This window comes from Hemitrygon akajei, chromosome 1 (genome assembly GCF_048418815.1).
Source record: "Hemitrygon akajei chromosome 1, sHemAka1.3, whole genome shotgun sequence".
NCBI lineage: Eukaryota > Metazoa > Chordata > Chondrichthyes > Myliobatiformes > Dasyatidae > Hemitrygon > Hemitrygon akajei.
The window spans coordinates 15,223,774-15,247,318 of NC_133124.1; the positions used below are offsets into that span (position 1 = coordinate 15,223,774).

General features: G+C 42.1%; 1 protein-coding gene across 1 annotated transcript in view; it reads left to right on the forward strand.

The window, feature by feature from the left end:
* The window catches only part of eif3hb (eukaryotic translation initiation factor 3, subunit H, b), a 166,158-nt gene that overhangs the window by 129,516 nt on the left and 13,097 nt on the right, over positions 1-23,545 (forward strand). The window contains exon 5 of the mRNA XM_073038438.1: positions 5,984-6,133. Coding sequence (XP_072894539.1) covers positions 5,984-6,133 — 150 coding nt within the window. The remainder of the gene's footprint in view (positions 1-5,983; positions 6,134-23,545) is intronic.

Below are 23,545 nucleotides of genomic sequence, written 5' to 3' on the forward strand. Positions count from 1 at the left end.
ATCAAAATATGTGTATGTCACTATATACTGCCTTGGCATTCATTTTCTTGCTGGTATTTATTGGAAAATAAAGAAATGCAGCAGAATTTATGAACATTCATAATTAACAAAGATGGGCAAACAACCAATCTGCAAAAGAAGTCCATAAGAGAGGAGCAGAAATAGGCTATTAAGTCTGCTCTACAAAAAAATAATACTAAATTTGTAGATTACTTGGAAGTGAGTCTATAAATTGTGGAGTCAGTCCAGTTTTGAGGTGAATGAAATTATCCACACTGGCACAGAAGCCTGATGGTTTGAGATAATGAAAGTTCTTGAACCTGGTGGTGTGGAATCTAAGGCTTCTGTACTTCCTGCCTAATGATTTTAATAGGACGAGAGCATGGCCTGGATATTGGGGGTTCTTGATGATGGATGCTGCTCTCTTGTGACAGCGCTCCTTGTAAATGTCCTCAATGAGTGGGGAACACTTTGCTTGTGATGGACTGAGCTGTATCCACTAGGTTTTGTAAGCTTTTTCTGTTCTTGGGCTCTGGTGTTTCCAGGCGGCGATGCAACCACTGTGCATCAATAGAAGTCTGTCAAAGATAAATCACCATTCTCCTTCAGTTTTAATAACTGATCTCTCACCAAATTCTGCCACTTTCAAAGATTATGTGCAGATACACTCAAGCCTCTCTATCTCCCGTGTGCACCTCTGTATCTTGCCATATTTTCTAATTATCTCTGCTTATTCTTTCTGCCAGATTGCATCTTTTGGCACAATTCTGCTTTACATTTCATCTGTCTGTCAGTCTTGCTGTCTTTCACCATCTTTATCACTGTCTTACCTTGCAGGTTTTGTGTCAGCATAAATTTGGAAAAATTATCCCAAGCTATAATACCATATGACATAGGAGCCAAATTAGGCCTTTGGCCCACTGAGTCTGCATCATGGTTGACTTATTTCCCCTTTCAGCGCCAATCTCCTGCCTTCTCCCCATACTTTGATATCCTTACTAATCAAGACCTATCAACACTTTAAATGTATCCAGTCATTCGTGGCAATGATTTCCACAGGTTCGCCACCTTCTGGTAAAAGTAATTCCTTCTCATCTCTGTTCTAAAGGGACTCCCTTATATTCTGAGGTTGTGCCCCCTGATATTAGGCCCTCCCACTATTGGAAACATACTTTCCACCTCCAGTCTATTTATGCCTTTCAATATTCTATTGGTTTCAATGAGATTCCTCCTCATTCTTCAAGACTGTACAAGTTCAGAGCCAACAAACGTTACTCATACGTTAACCCATGTCTAAGTCATATATATTTTAAGAAAGTGTACTGGTTCTCTCATTGACCTTGGAGACAACTCAGTCTGGTTCTGTGCTCTTTAAGCCAACTTACAACCCTTGATGCTGCTGACCCTTTAAATCCATAGGCATCAATATTGCTCATTGTGGGAGCAGACTGAAAGGCCACATGGAGTTGGTATTGAAAATAATGGGCGATTTATTCAAAATTTGTCTGCACCAGGAGACCAGTCAAAGCTGAACTACCAGAGCATGAATTTGGTACAGCTTTTACATTCCCAGTTATTGAGATTATGAAGAACCAGAATAATGGCTACAAGAAGACTAAAGTAACAAACATATCAGGTCCTGAGGAACAAATGATTATCAACTAATTTTTAACAGCAAATCCTAATTTCTATAACATAATTAGTGACGTTCCTGAAACTTGGATGTCATCGCTACAGCATTCTATGTTTCTACTTAATCCAATTTTGTGTTACAACTGGCTGCATGCTGTAACTTAAGTAGTGAAGTTCCTGAAACTTGTGTGTTCATTCTATTAGTCTAGTTAATCTTATTTTCTATTACAATAATGGGTGCATGCTATAACATAAATAATGAGGTTCTTGAAACTTGGGTGTGGTCACCGTGTATTTCATGTTTCTACTTTATCGAGATGTCTATTACAGTAATGGGTGCACACTATAACATAATTAGTGAGGTTCCTGAAACTTAGGTGTGGTCCTGCTGCATTCCATGTCTCTACATCTACATCATTTGTCTGTGTTTCCTTGTTACCACATTAACACAATCTGCATCTCTATTTATAGTTTTTGCCCACACTATTACTTCCCTTTTTGTGTTGGATTTTATCAAATATTTAAAAAAATCTATATTAACAATATCCATTGCATTGCATTCGTTGGCTTCTTACACCAGCCTCCTATATTACCATATTAAGGATTCGATCTACTTTCTTAAGCACAATTTTAAATGAACATATCTATGCTCACTCTTTATTAATTTGGTCTTTTCCACTTTCTTAATGTTTTCTTTGATTTTTGTGTTTTTTAAAAGAAATACCTATAGCTATAGTTGCCTGGCAATGCCTTTGCTTCCACTTTTGAATAAAGGTGTTGCATTTGCCATTTTCCATTCCTCTGGCACCTGGTGCAGTTAAAAATAGATGCACATATTCCCCCCCCCAGTAACCCAGAGTCGTTTGTTCATTATGTGCCACGTAGTGTGATGTAGGCGAGTCTGGTCTTCCTACGACCACGATTGTTCTTGGCAAGTTTTTCTACAGAAGTTATTTGCCATTGCCTTCTACTGGATAGTGTCTTTACAAGATGGGTGACCCCAACCATTACCAATACTCCTCAGAGATTGTCTGCCTGGTGCCAGTGGTCACAAAAGCAGGACTTGTGATATGCACCAGCTACTCATACGACCATCCATCACTTGCTTCCATGACTTCACGTGACCCTGTTTGGTGGGGAGGGGGTAGCTAAGTAGGTGCTATACCTTGCCCAAATGCAAGTGGATGGAAGGAGTGCTTTACATGTTCTTTGGTAGAGACGTGTTTCTATCTCTCCACTCAAACCCAGAGTGCATCCTGTAAAAATCAGGTCATTTATTTATAAAGTAATGCCAGCCTTGCTTGTACCATCTCCTCAGCAATTTATAGGCCATCTGCTATCAAACTAATTCTTACTGAGATTTGACAGTACCCTGAAACATAGACAGAATATTGATGTAGTATTTCATCTATACCTTCTGCTACTGTCATCTCAAGACGGCGATGGCGATATATGTAAGTGTTTTGTGGGCAACTCAAAACTTCTGAACTGCTATTGCTGCATTCTGCAGATTGTAATTTCACTTTAAGAAAGATACTTTTGAACCATTGCCTTTTGCTTTATGCCAGTCCTTGTGTGTAGTTTTTCATTGATTCTGTTGTATTTGTGTTACTGTGAATGCCGGAAAGAAAATGGATCTCAATGGTGACATATATATATTTAGATAATATATTTACTTTGAACTTTATCCCAAGTTAGACATCCCTTCTCACTAAGCATTAATTTACTTGCCTGTGAAACCCATTTGAGTTCTTTTTTATATTAAGTGCTTTTCTCTTCAAATACTGTTTCCTATTTGTTTTATTTTCTTCTTCACTTCCCTTTTGTTTATTTTTTTTAGCCTGGCTCTTTGGAATTGGGCACCTCATGTGTGCCATGCATCTTTTCTTTCATCACCTTCACTATCTTTTTTGTTATCCAGGTAGCTCTATCCCAGGTTACACAGAGTAAAACAAAAGAACAGTTATTATTAAAGTACATTTTTGTCACCATATACAGCCCTGAGGTTTGATTTCTTGTGGGCATGCACAGTAAATCCAAGAAACACAACGTGATGGCATTTGTTAGTCTCACGAGACCATGGATCTGCGCCTGGAAGGTTTGTGTCCTCTCCAGGGCGCAGGCCTGAGCAAGGTTGTTTGGAAGACCGGCAGTTGCTCATGCAGCAAGTCTCCCCTCTCCACAACACCGATGTTGTCCAAGGGAAGGGCAAGGGCCGATACAGCTTGGCACCAGTGTCGTCGCAGGAGTTGCCAGAGCGAGGTTGAAGGCAACGTCGGACTGCCTTAGGGACTCCAGCTCCGGATTTGTCCTCAGGGTTTACTCCCGAAGCCTTTCCCATGATTGGGTATGGCTGCAAGGCAGCGGAGGTTTGAAATCAGAGTTTTCCCTCTCTTAGATGGACTGCCTTCCCAGGCTGACGAGCTCCATCTACCCAATAGAAACACAATAGAATTAATAAAAAATAGCACCCAACAGGACAGACAAACAGCCAGTGTGCAAAAAACAACAAATTGTGCACATACAAAAGAGAAAAGTAATAATACTAAATAAGCAATAAGTATAAAGAACATGAAATGAAGAGTCCTTGAAAGTGAGTCCATAGTTTGGGGGGATAAGTGAAGTTATTCCCTCTGGTTTAAGAGCCTGTTTGTTGTGGGGTAATAACTTTCTGAACCTGGAGGTGTGAGTGCTGAGGGTCCTGTACCACCTTCTTGATGGCAGTGGCGCGAAGAGAGCATGGCCTGGGTGTTAGGGGACCCTGATGATAGAATTTTGGGTCATGATAAAGATTAGCTTTACTCATCAAGTGTACATTGAAACTTACAGTGAAATGCATCGCTTGAGACAAATCAGTGAGGATCATGCTCAGGGAACCTGCAAGTGTCACCACGCTTCCAGCGCCAAAAGAGGTTCTGTTGAATCCTTTCTGTGCCCTTTCTAAAATATTGTTTTGTAATTGTCACATATACAAAGATATAATGAAACACTTCTCTTGAATAGTGTGCATTGGGCCAGAATAAGTTAAAATGGTAACTGTGTAGAATAATGTTTAAAAGCTACTGAAAGAGTGTAATGCAATAAACAATAAAGTGTAAGATCATAATGTGGTAGATTATGGTGCCAGGAGTCCACCTCATTGTACAAGGCTGATATCAGTGGAAACCAGACTCCACTTCTTTCCTATAATGTGACAACAAGAACTGTCCCTTCAGAGTTCATTATCTGACTATACAACCAAATGAGATGATTTTCCTCTGAACCATGGTGCACCTACAGTACTTTTTCATACACAGCACATAAAACATAATATTACCACGACTGTTATTAAAATGTGTTTCAAAATGCATGTCAAGTGTGCAGCACAGGTAGACTGTCCAAGTGATGAAACCTCAGTGGTGACAGGGTCCTACACCCTGGGGGAAAGAAGCTGTTACTCAGTCTGGTAGTCCTAGTCCTGATGCCTCTGTACCTCCTTTCTGACACTAGTGAGGTTAAAGAGATTATTGAGGGTGAAGGGTTAGCATGGGTGGTAGAAGACACAGCTTTGGGCCCCTTATCAAAGAAAGGATGTGCTAACATTGGAGAGGGTTCAGAGGAGCTTCACAGAAATGATTCTTGGATGGAAAGGGTTATCAGATGAGGAACATTTGATGGCTCTGGGCTTGTACTTGCTCGAATTTAGAAGAATGATGGGGATTTCATTAAAACCTTTTGAATATTGAAAGGCTTTTATAGAGTGGATGTGGTGAGGATGTATCTTATAGTGGAGGGAGTCTAGGACCAGAGGGCACAGACTCAGAATAGAGGGACATTCCCTTGTAACAGAGATGAGGAATTTATTTAGCCAGAGGGTGGTGAATCAGTGGAATTTGTTGCTTCAGGTGGGTTGTATTGTGGGTTCTTGTTTAGTCAGGGCCTGCAAGTTTATAGGGAGAAGGAAAGAGAATGGGGTTGAGAGGGAAAATTGATCAGCCATGAATAAATGTGGGAGCAGATTTCATGGGCTGAATGGCCTAATTCTGCTCCTATATCTTATGGTTTTGTTGAATGCTCAATAGTCAAAGGCCTGAGTGACCTCTGTGTGTTCCTAATTAATATATGCATATCTGAAATCCTGAAATACTTTGAAATAGAGGTAAGCATGTAGCCAGATCAAGAGTTGGCTTTAAAATAGGTGATGCACATTGTAAATCTATGTAATAAAGTGATTTTTTTAGACCCATTTACTGTATAAAAATAAGTAATTTTGATGCTCTTTCCAGTTGATATTTGAGGACAAATCACCCTTTATGTAGAAATTCAGAAGTACTGCCAGACTTATTAATTCTCATATGTCTCTATCAACCAGAATAAAGAAAGCCCTCATTACTTCAGAGAATATGTTTGAAGAAGTGCCCATTATTATCAAGAATTCTCACCTCGTTAATGTTCTGCTGTGGGAATTAGAAGAAAAGTCAAGTGTGTCTGAAAAGCAGGAACTCCTGAATTTGGCCAGTGGGTAAGTCTGCTTGCTTTCATATCATGGTTTTGTAAAAGTTTTCTTTTGTAAAATACACCCAGTGACCACATTATTACATACCCTCTGTATCTAATAAAGTGGCCACTGAGACTATGTTGTATTCTGCTGCTGCAGCCCATCCACTTCAAGGTTTGACATGATGTGTGTGATCTGAGTTATTGTCATCTTCCTGCCATCTTGAACCAGTCTGGTCATTCTCCTCTGACCTCTCATTGAGAAGGTACTTTCACCCACAGAACTGCTGCTCACTGTATGTTTTTTTTCCACAACGTTCTCTGTAAACTCTAGAGACTGTTGTGCATGAAATCCCAGACCAGCAGTTTCTGAGATGCTCAAACAACCCCATCTGATGCCAACAATCATTCCAGGGTCAAAGTCACTTAGATTACATTTCTTTTCCATTCGGATATTTGGTCTGAACAGCAGCTGAACCTTTTGACCATGTCTGCATGCTTTTATGCATTGCGTTGCTGCCACATGATTGGATGATTAGATATTTCAAAAAAAAAATTCAAGATTCAAAAATTTTATTGTCATTGTAACCGTACATCAGCTCTGCAGGGCAGAATGAGACAGCGTTTCCCAGAAGCAGTGCAATCATAACATAACAAACGCAACACTAAATAATAAACATAACAATAAACAGTAAAACACAACAGCCACATGTCAGTTAAAAACAAGTTATAAGTGTCCAGTGCAAGTTAAAAGTGTCCAAAGCAGAGTCAGGTAGAGCAGCTATTTAGCAGTCTGACTGCCTGTGGGAGGAAGCTGTTTAGTAGCCTTGTGGTTTTAGTTTTGATGCTCCTGTAACATTTACCTGATGGCAGAAGAACAAACAGTTCATGGAGAGGGTGTGAGGGGTCTTTAATGATGTACCGTGTCTTCTGGAGGCATCGACTCTGAAAGAGGTCTTGGACAGAAGGTAGGGAGACCCCAATAACCTTCTCTGCTCCCCTAACCACCCTCTGCAAGGCTTTTTTGTTGGCAATACTGCAGCTGGAGTACCAGGTTGTGATGCAAAAGGTCAGCACACTCTCAACCACTCCTCTGTAGAATGTAGTTAAGATGTTAGTGGGGAGTGATGCTTGTTTAAGCTTCCTCAGAAAGTGCAATCTCTGCTGGGCTCGTTTCACAATCCCAGTGGTTCCTGGGCTAGGTGAGATTGTCCGAGATCTGCACCCCAAGGAACTTGATGTTTTCCACTCTCCACTGTGGAGCCGCTGATGCTGAGGGGTGTGTGCTCAGGCTGAGACCGTCTGAAATCGATGATCATCTCCTTGGTTTTGGTGACATTAAGCATCAAGTTGTTGTCACTGCACCAGCTCTCTAGGTGTTTGACCTCCTCCCTGCACATTGTTTCATCATTTTTGCTGATGAGCCCCACCACTGTGGTATCATCAGCAAATTTAATGATCAGGTTCTCCTTGAATCTGGCTGCACAGTCATGTGTTAGCAGTGTAAATAGCAATGGGCTAAGCACACAGCCTTGTGGGGATCCAGTGCTCAGTGTGATGGAGTCAGAGATGTTCCTGCCAACACGGACTGACTGTGGTCTCTCTGTCAAGAAATCCAGAAACCAGCGACACATGGCAGTGTTAAGGCCAAGCAGTGACAGTTTCTCCACTAGTCTGCGGGATGATGGTATTGAATGCTGAACTGAAATCAATGTACAGGATTCTGGCATAAGTGTCTTTGTTGTCCAAGTGAGAGAGAACTGTGTGCAGTGTGGTGGATATTGCTTCCTCCGTAGAGCGATTTGGACGATAAGCAAACTGTAGAGGATCCAGCGATGAGGGGAGGCTGGCTGTGATATGAGGCTTGACAAGCCGTTCAAAACATTTCATCACTATGGGGGTCAGGGCGATGGGACGGTAATCATTCAGACAGGCTACAACTGATTTCTTTGCTACAGGGATGATTGTGGAGGTTTTGAAGCATCTGGGGACAATGGCTTGCCTAAAGGAGATGTTGAAAATGTCTGTCAGGACATCTGCTAATACATCAGCACATTCCTTGAGCACACGTCCAGGGATGTTGTCGGGACCTCCCGCTTTTTGTGGGTTAACCCTGGCAAGGGTCCTCCGTGTTTGCTCTGAATCAATGATTGGAGCCAGCTGCTCAGATGGTAAGAAGGGACTGGCTCTCTCCCTTGCTGTAGTGTTTGATGCTTCAAAGCGTGCATTAACGAATAGGCCACTGAGTAAGGTCTTTATAAGAACTGACAGAATATGCAACAATGGAAAAGGTAAGGATCCAAAATTTAAGAAAGGTGACAGACTGAAGTTAATTAGTATTATTAAGAAAGTTGAGCTGGAGAAATAAGTGGAACTGTAAGTTGATTAAATCCCCAGTGCCTGATAATTGGCATTTTAGAATTTAGAATTTATTTAAATCTTGCATCCATCCCACAGTGTGAGGGAGTAAAAATCTTTGCATAATGACTCTGTCTGAAGGTGGTTATGGAATTGCTGGAAGGATTGAAGATCAATTTTTGGAATTGTGGAATAATTTATGCATTTTGAAACATGGCAAAGGACGTGGAGTAGGATGGAGAATGAAAACCGGGAAGTGCAGACAAGTTAGCCCAAGATTAGATACACAAACAGAAAATGATGAAAGCTCTCAGCATATCGAACAGCATCTTTTCGAAAAAGAACAAAGTGAACATTTCAAGTGGGAAACATTTCCTCAGAATTTGGAAAGTGAGGAAATAAATTGGCTCTAAATTGCAAAGAAGTTGGGGTCAGGAGTTGTATGAACAGGATGAAGGGGATATCTCCAATAAGGGCTGCAGAAGTGACGTCACTGTTGTGAAACTGAGATTTTGCAAATGCTGGAAATCCAGAGCATTGCACATCATCTATGGGGAGAAATGAGCAGTTGACGTTTCAGGTCAAGACCTTTCATTAGTCCCCCAGCATTTTGTCTGTGATTTCACTGTTCGCTGGATCATCTGTTTGTTTGATTAATGAGGGCAGTTAGAAAGAAAAATAAAAAAAAGGGATGTGTAAAAACTTTGATACAGGTTTCGGCTGTTACTCAGACCCAAACACACAAAGAAAATTCTGAAAATGACTGGTTGATCATGCCACTGTTGCTGGAGAGAGAAAATCTGTGCTAATATTACAGATGGACAGCCAAACCTGAGAAGTGGGGAAAATGCTGAAGGTTATTAGAAATGATGAGGTAACACGACACTTAAAGTATGTGAATTTCTGGAAAAAAAGTGGTTTCAGCCCAAAATATCAACTGTACTTTTTTCCATAGATGCTGTCTGGCCTGCTGAGTTTCTCCAGCATTTTGTGTGTGTAGCTCGGATTTCCAGCATCTGCAGATTTTCACTTGTTTGCAAACCTTACTGTAGTTTTCTGAGTCTGAGGCCTCTGTCAGTCAGAGTTAACCATGGATATTGCATCCGAGCTGTCTAGATACACAGGCCTGGGCAGTACAATATGGAGAGCAAGCTGTTGCCCATGTAGCAAGCTCTCCCTCTCCACACATCTGATAAACCCAAAGGAATGGCAGAGACCGATACAGTTTTATACCATTGGCATCGCAGGAGTTGCCAGTCTGCATTGAACTCAATGTAGGACTGCCTTAGGGTTCCAGCTCTGGATTTTTCCCCTGGGGTTTACTCCTGAAACTTCCCCATAAGTGAGTATAGCCGCAATGCACTGAAGGTTTGAAATTGGAATTTTCCTTCTAGGCGAGCTGCCAACCATGGCTGACGAGTCCCATCTGCTTAAAGCGACTGGTTTTAAGGCACTGGTAACCCACATTTGCCCCTTCTCCTGTTGGTAGCCGGGCTCAGTAGCCAAGCCACACAGGAAGGCCAGGAGCAGGACTTGGTTGTCAGAGGCTACTTGAGGCGCACGCCATTGGGAGCATTTAATAGGTAGTGGGAGCTTGTCCCCATTACCACCTCCAGCTATAGCAACCTTAAGGAACTACTGTAGTTTTATGATGATGTAATTGCTGGAATATGTGATGGAAAACCAGTAGATATTTACTATATGTACTTTTATTAAGCTCATATTAAGATCAGATCTAAAACTTAATATACATAATGCACATGGTATTGGCATGATGTATTGGAATGGATGGAAAATTTGACACGTAGAAAACAGTATGTAGAAAGAAATGACTGTTACGGTGGTGGGCAGTGACTAATATTGATGCCCTGTGGGTTGGCACTGGGTTCTCAAGCTATCCGTAACATCGATCAGTCCTTCTAAAGTTGCAAACAACATAAAATTGTGAGGTATTTATGGACACAGGAGGAACATAAGAGGTTTTCAGGCAACTTAAAATGACGGAGTGCAGTGTGGAAAGATCTGACAGATATGAATAAATATGAAGTTGTTAACTTCAATTACAAAAATGGAAAGATAGAATATTATTTAAATGGCATAGATTGGAGAGCGATGATGTGCAAAGAGACTTATATATTCTTGTACATAAAGAACTGAGAGCAAAAAAATAGGTGCAGCAACCAGTTAAGAAATGCTATGTTGTCTGCCTTAGCAGACGGAATTGAATACAGGATTTCGGATGTATAGAATGTGCGGTCATGGTATCTAGATTTTGGGGAAGAGATTTTGGACTGAAATGAGTAGAGATTCCTGGACTTTGGTGGATGCGGAACTCACTACCCCTGAGGGTTGTGGGCCAAGTCGCTGAGCATTCTTAAGAACAGAAATGGATCCATTTCTGGGTACAGTAGATATATAGGAAGTAAATGGGAGTATGGTATTAATATGCAAGATCAGCTGTGATTGTATTGAATGGCAGTGCAAGCCCCAAATGTCAAAAATTAGTTGTTTCTGTATTTCTATCTGCATCTGTTTTTTTCCTGACCATTCTTGATATTGTATATAGCTATATTTTCGGTAATCTATATTGTTCCTATCTTTTTAAATCTATGTTTTTAATTACATTTAAAAGTTTCTACTAAACACATTATTTGTGCTTCTTTATGTTTTCAGCAGGTCTATAATGTTATTACTATAGTGTAAACAATTCGTACTGCTGTGTCTTCCAAAGTACAGGTGTGCGCCGCTTAACGTCCATTCGGACAACGTCCAATCACATATACGTCCATATATTATCGGAGAACATGACATAGCGGATGTAACCAATCTCGTGTATCGCGTGTCTCTTGAGTGTAGTAGCATTATCTCTCTGTTTAATTTTCTTTTGAAAGTATTACCATAAATTGCATCATGGCTTCCAAACGCAGCAAAACCACTCCTAGTGGTAGCAGCAGCAAGAGGCAAAGGAAAAGCATTGATTTGGAAGTGAAGCAAAAGGTTATTAAACAATATGAAGGTGGGAAACCAGTGAATGCTATTGCTCGGGATTTAGGCATGACACACTCGACAATCACGATGATCTTGAAAAACAAAAAATTCTTGATGCTGTTAAAGGATTGGCTTCACTGAAAACTACAAGGCTCACAAAAATGCGAGAGGGACCTATATCGGGTATGGAGAAATTGTTAAGTATATAATATGGTGTTTGCACAATGTCCAAATCACATAACATCCAATTTCACAGAATGTATCGTGGACGTTAAGCGACGCATACCTGTACATAATTCATCACCGCCTGAAGATGCTTCATCCTTCCCACCTTTGACTTGTACAAGAGGGTCATTGAATTTGTTGGCAAATAATTTAGATTCAGAACTGTAGGAAATGGAGCTTCAATTTCAGATCCATAACTCTTGTACACTGCAGCTGTAGTATTTCCCAGCCTAGTCCTCCAGAGGCTTTTCTTGTGCTGGACCATTGAATGTTTAATGACTGTTTTCATGCTATACTTTACCAGAATTTAAGGAAAGGCAGAGGCCTCTTTGCTGTCCAGCCAGTATTTGGTTGTAAAAGGACAATATGGATTGTAGAAAGTTAACAGCACAGAACGAGGATACTTAGTCCTTCAATCCTATGCAACAGCAGTCCAACTGGTTCATTCCCTCAGCCCCTCCCAACATCCCTTCTTATTTTCTTTCACGAGTTTCACATTGCACATCTCAATTAAATGGGTATCCCCTACTCCCTCCAGCTTTGTATTCCACGCTCACTGTATAAAAATGTTTCTCCTCAAGTGTTTCTGTAGCCAATCACCTTCATTTTTATACCTGCTGGTACTTCATTGTTTTATCAGCGAAGCTGGCAATATATTGGCAATCTCCCTTCAATTTTTTTCAGTCTGGGTGAAGGGTCTTGACCTAAAACATCCTCTGCCCGCTTCCCTCCACAGATGCTGCAGGTTCATGTTTACTTGGGGTTTTGGTAATTGTAGTCGCTGGGTGCCTTCACGATATATATCTGTTGTCATGTAATCTTAAAGGGTTCTATCAGATCTCTCCTCTTCCTCTTCAGTTCCAAAGAGTGCACCAGTACTCTGCTGCCATGCACCAAAGTCCCTCACCTTTTAACCCACTGACATGGTTGTGGGATGTGGGAGGAGGCTGTGGCACTCAGAGGAGGCACACTTAGTTGCAGACTCTGCAAAGACTTAGCGATTGCAACCTTCAAAAGAAGTTTAATTAAGTACATGGATGGGAAGGGTATGGAGGACTGTGATCCAGGTGCAGATCAATGGGACTAAGCAGAACTATGGCTTAGCATGGGCGAGGTGGGCCGTAAGGGCTGTTTATGTGTTGTAGTGCTCTGTGACTGACTGTACCCTAACTCAGGATGGAACTTGGGTCCATGCAGCTGTGAGAAAGCAGCACTGTCTGCTGTCCCACTGCGTCAGCTGCTATGTACATTTTCTCTCCTGTCTGAAAAAACAAGCTTTCACTCTTCCACTTTCCTGCTTGCTGTAACCTTTTTAATTCCATGATCTTCATTCATAATAACAAGCTTACTACATGGCACTTCATCAAACTATGTCTGAATTATGTATACAAAATGCATTAATTGCGGTTTTTTTCTCCTAGACTTTCTCTGTTACTTCATCAAAAATATAATTTGCCCTTTTTACGCACTGACTTTCTCTGTCAATCCACAATCATCCCAATGAGCAGAGAGAGGAAAAAAAACACTGTGCAACCAATAAAAGCAAGCAACAGCGTTCAGAGCGAAACTGAGTCTGTAATCATGAAGCCCGGAGCAGGCCCATATCCTCAGCCTCAGTTCATCACACAGCAGAGCAAATTGTTGCGGAGCTCACAGCCCAGAGCAGCCGGAGCAGTGTCACAGCCTCAGCGCTGCGGAGAGCAGAGCAAATGCCGTGGAGCAGCATGGTGAACCGGCTCAACCCTCACTTCTGGTCCCAGCACCCTGCCTTTTCAGTCCATCTAGCTCAGCATTTAAATTGTGCAAACATTATGGTCATTCCCTGCACTAGGGCCCAGGCCCTGTTGCGTCGATGGCCTCTGGACCTGGACCCGGACCCCACCACCATGTTCTGGTCTATACCTGACCTTTCCTGATCGGCTAGGCACCTGGGTCGATCAGACACCACTCTCCATTTAGGTGGATGGGCCTCCTCCGGAACTTCACCACTCCAACTCTTCTCCGCTTTGCAAACATGTAGTTTCGACTATGTCTCAGCCTCAGTACAACCACCTCTCAAACATGCCTCCACCCCGCTCTGACTTTGTATTGCAGCCGCACGCATCAGCCCTCGAGTCAGCCTCGTCTCAGCTCGCTACAGAAGTTTTGCACTAAAGGGTTATTAATAAAGTATTTAGTTGTATTTCTTTCTTTATGTAAGCTGTGTTCAGAAGCATCATCTGAAACCAGAACCTCAAGCAGGTGCACTGATGATGCTGTAGTCTCAGCCCACCACTCCATCAGTCCCACCTGCTTATCAACTTAAGCGCCGTGTTTAACACGATCATCCCTCAAAAGCTGGTGGTAAACTATCCTCATTAGGACTCAACATCCCTCTCTAACTGGATCTTGGACTTCTTGACGGAAAGGCCCCTGTCAGTTGAATTGGCAGCAACATCTAAGTTCCATGATGCTGAGCACTGGGCGGCTGACTATTGACAGCACTACTAGATCTAGCTCAAACCGCGTCATCAAGTTAGTTGATGATACTACAGTTGTTGGCCTCATCAGCAATAATGGTGAGTCAGCATTCAGAGAGGAATTAGAGAGACTCGTCAAATGGCGTGAGAATAACAATCTGAGTCTCAGTGTGGACAAGACAAAACAGTTGATTGTGGACTTCAGGAAGACACAGGCCAACTACTCTCCATTGTACCTCAATGGCTCTGACGTGGAGAGTTAAGAGCACTAAGTTCTTTCATGTGCACATAACTGATGATCCAACTTGGGCCCAAAACATCTCGCTAGTCAAGAGGGCACAGCAGAGTCTGAGAGCAGTTTCTGAGGAGATTGAGGCATACAAGCCTGCCGGTCCCCATTCCAACAACTTTTTACAGGAGTACTGTCGAGAGTGCCCTTTTTGGCTACATCATTGTGTGGTATGCAAGCTGCAGAGGATAGTAAAAACTGCTGAGAGAATCACTGGGGTTTCCCTACCCTTCATTTGTGGTGTTTACTTGAAGCATTGTACACAAAGGGCCTGGAACATTGTTGAGGATTCCTATCAGCCATTCCACAATCTCCTTGACCCATTAGCATCTGGAAGTCAGTATAGAAACATCAGAACTAGGACTGCCAGACTGGGTAATAGCTTCTTTTCTCAGGCTGTGAAATTAATGAATACCCTGCTACCACTGAGGTCTTGTCACTAGAACGGCGAACTGGTTACTATTTACCTGTGCTGTGCACTCCATACACTTTGAATTATATTTTATTAACTTATTTGTGGTAATATTTTGTTTTATATGCTGTGTGTGATACATGTTTTGTGGGTACACCATGGTCCAGAGGAACTTTGTTTTGTTTGGTTGTTTATGTAAAGTCAGATGACAGTAGATTTGAATATAAACTTGAACAATGCTTCACCCATCTAGAATCTCAATCACATTTTGTTTCTTAGACACTGGCAGCATCGACTCCCTTGGTGGAGACTAATGTAAGGTACTAAGTAACTAACTCAACCATTCCTTCTGCCTTCTCAAGAAACTTTTTGGGCCTGATCAGTCACATATCTTATTTCACAATGCCTCTTCAGTTCATGTCTTTGAACCAGTCTTTTCTCATCCTCTACTTCTGTCTCTTCTCTTTTTCTTCCCAAATGTTCCATATTCACTTTTGTTAATGATACGACATAGGACCATAAGATATAGGAGCAGAATTAGGCTATTTGGCTTATTGAGCCTGCTCAGCCATTTCTTCCTGGCTGATCTATTTTCCCTCTCAGCCCCAATCTTCTGCCTTTTCTACATATCCCTTCATGAACTGACTAATTAAGAATCTATCAACCTCTGTCATAAATATACCCAATGACTTGGCATCCACAGCCACCTGTGGCAACAAGCTCAGATTTCTAGCATCTACAGTTTTATTAAATTCTGCAATTGCTGGCCCTTCATTCCTAGATATCAGTTCTTCTCAACAACTCTGTGAAAGTACCTTTACTGGGCTCCAGGTCACCACCACCACCACCTTAATAAATGCTGGCCCTGCTGTTGGTGCTCGTATCCCAAAAGTCAGTAAACTAATAAAAAATATTCTGATACCTTTCACGTATTTCTTTTCTCCCTCTCATGACTACCTTCCTGTTCCCAATCACCCGATTAAACCCTCCACCTCACTAGCAAACCTTCCCGTGAGCATTGCCTTCCCAGTTGTACATTTCTCTGTCCTATGCTCCTATTTTGATGCTCACTGACAGGTATGCCAGAGATTGCCATCTTTGAGGTCTTGCTGCTTAACTTCTTTCCAAAACGCACATTTTATACACTAAGTTAAGAGATTATGTAACATTGTGAGCTGAAGTTGTTTACAGGATTTGAGTGGGTTTCTTGACAAGTTGAATTGATATGAAAGCTATTTTTCTTGAATATAACCAAAACTGAAAAGATAAGAAAGTGGATTTAAGTGTTTTATTCTTGTTCAGTAAAGTAGGGATGTCTTTTAAGCATTAAATATTCTGTATTGCCACAAACACATGGGCAAAAAATATTTGATTGAAAACTAACTAAAGTTATCATATGTACTTTGAATATATTCATGTAAAAATATCAGAAGCAATAGTATCTGCAAATCATCATCATTTCCTGGTGAATTATTAGAATTGTCAAAGGAGTGGGGGAGAGACAGGTAAAATATACAAAACTGTTGATGGAGATGTAGTCTTTGCTGCTGTTTATTATGTGCCTTGTAAACATAGTCATTTGGCAGGCAGTTGCCTTCACTCAGCTGCTGTGATTCATTCTAAAATTCTCAAGTGAATATGTGTGTGTCTAGAAGGGTCTTTTTATAGTAACTGCAGTTCAGAGGCAAGGTACAGGTTTAATTTGACCTACAGGCAGAATGTCTATAAGGAACACTCAATATGATTTGGAGTTCCTGACCCTATATTTCTAGTTTTATTATAGGACATGTTTTCCAAAACTATATAATTTCATTTTTGGTGTGCCCTTTTGTTTGTTTATCTCTCTTTCTCTCTGCAAGGGGTCACAGGTTTTCTGTCTTTCCTCACTCCAAGGGGCCTCAGGTTTTCTCTCTTTTCTCTCTCAGGGGCCATAGGCTTTCTCTCTTTCCTCTCCCTCAGGGGCCACAGGTTTTCACTCTTTCCTCTCTCTTGGGGGCCACAGGTTTTCACTCTTTCCTCTCTCTCTCAGGAGCCATAGGCTTTCTTTCCTTCCTCACTTCAAGGGGCCACAGGTTTTCACTCTTTTCTCTCTCTTGGGGGCCACAGGTTTTCTCTCCTCCCTCTCTCGGGGGCTACAAGTTTTCTCTCTTTCTTCTCTCCAAGGAGCCACAGGTTTTCACTCTTTCACTTCGCTCGGGGGCCACAGGTTTTCACCCTTTCCTCTCTCTCAGGGGCCGCAGGTTTTCTCTCTTTCCTCTCTCTCGGGCCATAGGCTTTCTCTCTTTCCTCTCTCTTGGGGGCCACACGTTTTCTCTCTTTCTTCTCTCCAAGGGGCCACAGGTTTTCACTGTCCTCTCTCTTGGGGGCCACAGGTTGTCTCTCTTTCCTCTCTCTCCAAGGGGCTGCAGGTTTTCTCTCTTTGTCTGTCCAAGGAGCCACATGTTTTCACTCTTTCACTCTCTCTAGGGGGCATTGGTTTAAGGTGAGAATGATTTTGAAGGGATCTGAGGAGCAACATTTTCACACAGGATGGTGAGTGTATGGAACATCCTGCCAGAGGAAATGGTTAAAGCATGTACAATAGCATAAGCTGTGATTGGATGGGTACATGGAGGGGTGCGGCTTAGAGGGACATGGGCTGAACATAGGAAATTGAGACTAGTTGAGTGGACAACATGGTTGGCATCGACTAGCAGAATTGGGGTAACATTGGAGCTGTAGGGATGCCATGCAGGAGAGTGGAATGCTCCTCCTGTGGGTTGTGGGGAGGCAGGAAGATTTCCAGTGTCCCTAGCGAGTACAAATGCGAGAAGTGCATCTGGCTGCACCTCCTAGCAGACCGCATTACGGAGTTGTAGCTGGAACTGGATGAACTCCAGATCATTCAGAAGGCTGAGTGGGTGATAGACTGGACATACAAGGAGGTAGTTACCCTAAGGCGTAACACACAGGAGACTGGGTTGACTATCAGGAAGGGGAAAGGGGATAGGCAGCAGTGCAGAGCCCCCTGTGGCCATTCCACTCAGGAACAGTATATTGGATCCCGTTGGTTGGGGAATGGCTGGGAATGACCTAGCAAAGGAAATTCGCAGCAATCAGGTCTTTGGCAGTAAGCCTGTCTCGGTGACTCAGACGGGAAGGGGAAAAGGTGTGGGAGAAGAGACAAGCTGAAGTGAGGCCTGTTGTCAGGGTCGACAACATATCCACTGGCGACTCAGCTGTCTAGGTGATGCGCGAGCCAGGGCAGCACGATATGCAGAGCTGTTGCCCATGGAGCAAGCTCCTCCTCTCCATGCAGCTGATGAATCCAAAGGAGTGGCAGAGATTGATGCAGTTTGGCACCAGTGGCATCGCAGGAGTTGCCAGTCAGCATTGAACTCAATGTAGGACTGCCTTAGGGACTCCAGCTACTGATTTTCCCTCGGGGTTTACTCATGAAACTTTCCCGACGACTGGGTATAGATGTAAGGCAGCAGATGTTTGAGATCAGAGTTTTCCTTCTAGATAAGCTTTCAACCACTAGTGACGAGCCCCATCTGCCCAAAGTAACCCGCCTTTGCCCCTTCTCCTGTCAGTTGGGCTTAGTAGACAAACCTGTCAAATAATTATTATCTGTTTATTCAGAATAGGATTAACTTCCTTTTGGGGGGTGTCTGTTACATATATTTTCAGTTATAAATTGAGAAAAGAATTCTAATGTTCTCCAACTTATGGAACTATAAAACTTAAAGAAATAAATAGAAAATTTTTCTCTAAGAACTTGTATAATTTTACTGTAGTGGATCAGTTTTACTATAGAAGTTCCTTAAGTTTGTTATAGCTGGGAGTGGATAATGTGGTAAGTTCCCACTACCTATTAAATGCTCCTAATGGCGTGCATCTCAAACAGCCTCTGACAATCAAGTCCAGCTCCTGGCTTTCACATGTGGCTTAGTTACTGAGCCTGGCAGAACAGTTTCTACTGACAGGAGAGGGGTAAAGGTGGGCCACTCCCGCCTTAAAACCAGTTGCTTCAGGCAGATGGGGACCATCAGCCATGGTTGGCAGCTCATTTAGGAGAAACAAAACTGACCTCAATCTTCCGCTGCCTTGCAGCTATACCCACTCATGGGGAAGGCTTCGGGAGGTAAACTCTGGAGCTGGAGTCCCTGAGGCAGTCCAATGTTGAGTTCAAATGCTGACTTGGCAACTCCAGTGCCAAACTGTATTGGTCTCTGCCATTCCTTTGGATTCATCAGCTGTGGGGAGAGAGGGAGCCTGCTATGTGGGTAACAGCTTGCTCTCCATATCGTACTGCCCCTGCTTGTGTATCACGTAGACACTAGGGATGCAACATCCATGGATTTTCCTGACCAACGGAGAGCCTCGGTGGATAATATTTATAAGTACACTAATGAATTAGAAAAAATTGTAATTAATAAGCATTGTGTTTAAAAACCTTTGGTGGTGTTAAAGACGTATGTTACTTATGTTCCTGAAAGAAAGGATTCCTGCTACCCTTTCCACCACTCACCCACCCCCCTGTACTCAGTGTTTTGAGTTGACTTTTTAGCCAGTCAAGTGTTTGACCACAAAGAGGCCACAAGCATTTATAGCGTTTCCAAGTCAGGCCATGGAAAAAGTGTGTTGACCTGATAGGCTGCACATACAACATGAAATCTTCCCACAAGTTGTTAATTTAAAGGCTTGTGCACAAAACGCTGTACAAATCCTGGATGTATGAAACAAAGTCAAAATAATCTGGAAGTTTTCCAAGCATTAGGTTAAGACACAAGAATTATTGTTTTAGGTCAATACGCTTTTATCAGGTTCATTGACCTGACATATACCGACTAGCTGAGTGTTTCCAGCTTTTCTGTTGCAGGTAAATTTACTTAATATAGTGCAGAAATTTAGATATAAGTCGACCGAGGCTTTCCAGGCCACCAAGTTTGTGCAGGTTTGCTACTGAACGTAAACTACCCAAAACAAAGTTCACCACATTTGAACAGGAATGAAGATCATCAGTAGTACTAGTGTTTTCATCCATCGAATATGATGGTCTCCAAAGGGGTTGTCTATTAGTGAGTTCTTAGGCGAGGATCGAGCCAATTCCACTTGCTCTTCCACATTGTTTACACACCTCTCCATGATGCTGAGACTGTGAGACTGCTCCAGCTTTGTACCTGTGAGCTTTGAGACGACTTGCCCTTCTGTGTGACGAACTGAGTCTGAGGCCATGGGCCTACTCAGGCTGCTCCGGGCTTCGGGTCTATGGACTCAGTTTTGGTTCTGAATGCTATTGCTTGCTTTTATTGTTTGCATGATTTTTATCTATTTTTTCTCTGTCTGCACTTAGAGAGAGAGAAAAAAAATTGGATTCTTTCAGGTTTCTTGCTTTGTGGCTGTCTTTAAGTAGATGAATTTCAAGGTTGTAGAATTTATACATACTTTGATAGTGTACTTTGAACTTTGGTTGTACAGGCTTATCCGGGATCCACATAATTGGTATGTTAGGATGGATTTCCTTAATGGAGAACTTTTTTTTAACGTGGAGAGGCTGCTGCACCAGTAGCAACCTCATATTCCTTGACAGATCATGGTCAGGGTCTAGTAGCAAAGAGGGCAAGTTGACTCAGGATCCTTCACTGATACAGCCTTCCTCTGCCTTCACTACCATTGTGATGTGACAGAATCTTCTCCACCATTGAGGTCTTGGTTGGATCACTCTTTGTCTGGAACCTCAGAATCAGAATCAGGTTTAATGTCACTGGCATATGTTGTGAAATTTGTTTTTGCGTGGCAGTAGTACAGTGCAATACATAATATTTGTAAATTACAGTAAGAGGCATATATGTATTAAAAAAGTTAAATAAGCAGTGCAAAAAGAGATAACAAGTAGGGAGGTAATGTTCATGGGTTCAATGCCCATTCAGAAATTTGATGGCAGAGAGGAGGAAGTTATTCATGAATCATTGAGTGTGTTCCTTCAGGCTTCTGTACCTCCTCCCTGATGGTGGCATTGAGAAGAGGGCATGTCCTGGGTGGTGGGTGTCCCTAATGATGGACGCCTCCTTTTTGAGGCGTCACTCCTTGGAGATGTATACTGTGGAGGCCCATGATGGAGCTGTCTGAGTTCACAACTTCCTGCAGCTTATTTTGATCCTGCGCAGTGGTCTCTCCCACACCAGGCGATGATGCAGCCCGTTAGAATGCTCTCCGTGGTACACCTGAGGAAATTGCCGAGCATCTTCGGTGATATACCAAATCTCCTGAAACGCCTAATGAAATATAGCCGCTGTGGTGCTGCCTTTATAACTGCATTGATATGTTGGACCCGAGATAGATCCTCAGAGATGTTGACACCCAGGAACTTGAAATTGCTCATCCCTCGATGAGAACTGGTGTGTGTTCCTTCGTCTTCCCCTTTCTGAAGCCCATAATCAATTCTTTGGTCTTACTGACATTGAGTGCAAGGCTGTGCTGTGACTCCTCTCAGCCAGCTGGTATATCTTGTTCCTGTACACCTTCTTATCACCATCTGAAATCCGGCAACAACAGTTGTGTTGTCAACAAATCTATAGATGGCATTTGAGCTGTGCCTAGCCACACAGTCATGGGTGTAAAGAGAGTAGAGCAGTGTGCTAAGCACACATCCTTGAGGTGCGACAGTGTTCATTATCAGCGAGGTGGAGATGTTATTTCTGATCCGCTGTGGACTTCCAGTGAGGAAGTCAAGGATCCAGTTGCAAAGGGAGGTACAGAGGCCAAGGTTTTGGAGCTTTTTGATCAGAACTGTAGGAATGGTTGTGTTCAACACTGAGTTGTAGTCAATAAACAGCAGCCTCAGCTAAGTAAGCCTTCCCTTGACCTTACTGGCATGGGTGACCCTACCAGGAGCTTACAAAGTTCAAAGTAATTATTATTTTCGAAGTAAAACATTCAACTCAGATTCATTTTCTTGTGGACATACTCAGCAAGTCTGTCGAGTAGTAACTATAACAGGATCGATGAAAAACCAACCGGAGTGCAGAAGACAACAAACTGTGTGATTGCAAATGAAAATAAATAGCATTAAATAACAAGAAAATGAGGTAATGAGATAAAGAGGCCGCAAAAATGAGATAATTTGTTGTGGGAACATTCAATGATGGGGCAAGTGAAGTTGGGTGTAGTTGTCCCCTTTTATTCAAGAGCCTGATTGTTGTGTGGTAGTAACTATTCTTGAACCTGGTAGTGCAAATCCAGAAGCTCTTGTACCTTCTATCTGAAGGCAGTAGTGAGAAGAGAGCATGACCTCGGTGGTGGGGATCACCTCTTGATAGATTGCAATTAGGTCACCCTTCGTTCTTCTGAATTCTAGTGAATTCAGGCCCAGAGCCATCAAATGTTTTTCCTATGATGTCATTCTGGTTGTCCCTTAGCCTCCTGTGGTCCAGTGGAAACAATCCCAGAATTATGCAATGTCTCCTTACAGCTAATGCTATTGAATCCCAGGCAACATCCTTGTGAACTTTTTCTATACCCTCTCCAAAGCCTTCACATCCTTTCTGTAATGTGCTAATCATAACTATACACAATACTTCATATATGGCATATAACTCCATATATACGCCATATATGCCTAACTCCATATTAGACAGCTGTATCATGATTTCCTGCATTTTATGCTCAGTTCCCTGAATGATGAAGACAAGTATAGTCTATGCTTTCTTTGCTTCTGTATCTGTTGTGTTGCCACTTCCTTTGTGTAAACAAAATAATTAGACCTCTACAAACCAACTATTTTCATACACAGAATTAATTGGTAACCTGTGCCTTGTCAAAGGCCTTCTGAAAGTCCAAGTAAACAGCATCCACTGATTCTCCTTTGTCTATCCTGCCTATTATTTCCTCAAAGAATCCCAATAGATTTCTCAGGCAAGATTTCTCCTTAAGATAACCATGCTGACTTTGACCTATTTTATTATGTGCCTCCATGTACCTGAAAACCTCATCAAATATGGACTGCAACTTCTTCTGAACCATGGAAGTCAGACTGACTGGCTTATGATTTCTATTCTTCTGCCTCCCTCCTTTATAAAAGTGTGGAGTGACATTCGCAATTTTCAAGTCCTCTGGAACCATTCCAGAATTTAATGATTCCTGAAAGATCATTACTGATGCCTCCACATATTCTCTAGTTAACTCTTTCAGATGTACATATGACAAATAAAGCTAATCTTTAATCTTTGTATTCCCACATGGTTTGGCCAGTATGTTCTATATCTTCACCCTGGACGATGAAATTGTTCGTCCTCAGGAACGTGTCCAGTCATTTCATTTAGAGGACAAATGTCTGCCCCTGACTTACCACATTGCCTGCCAATGTCATTCCCTTAATTAGAGAGCCTCATTCTTCATTCCCTTGACATCAGAACATTGCCCTGTTAGTCCCTGGAGCAACAACATCACATGCTTCTCAAAGTGTCAGTGTGTTGGGCACATTTGTGTTTATATTTGTGAAGGCAAAAACAAAGCTGTCATTTATTGAAGGTAGCAACTCTCAAACTAAAGGCAATGTCTGCTACAGCAATTTATCAAGTTGTACTAACTGTACATTCTCTGCACTTAATATCTTATATACCACAGTTTGTTGAATTTAGGTTCTTCCTCATCAAAGGCATTATTTTATGCATAAATTTCAGATTTAGTTTTGCAGATCACAATCACATTACTACATTGGGT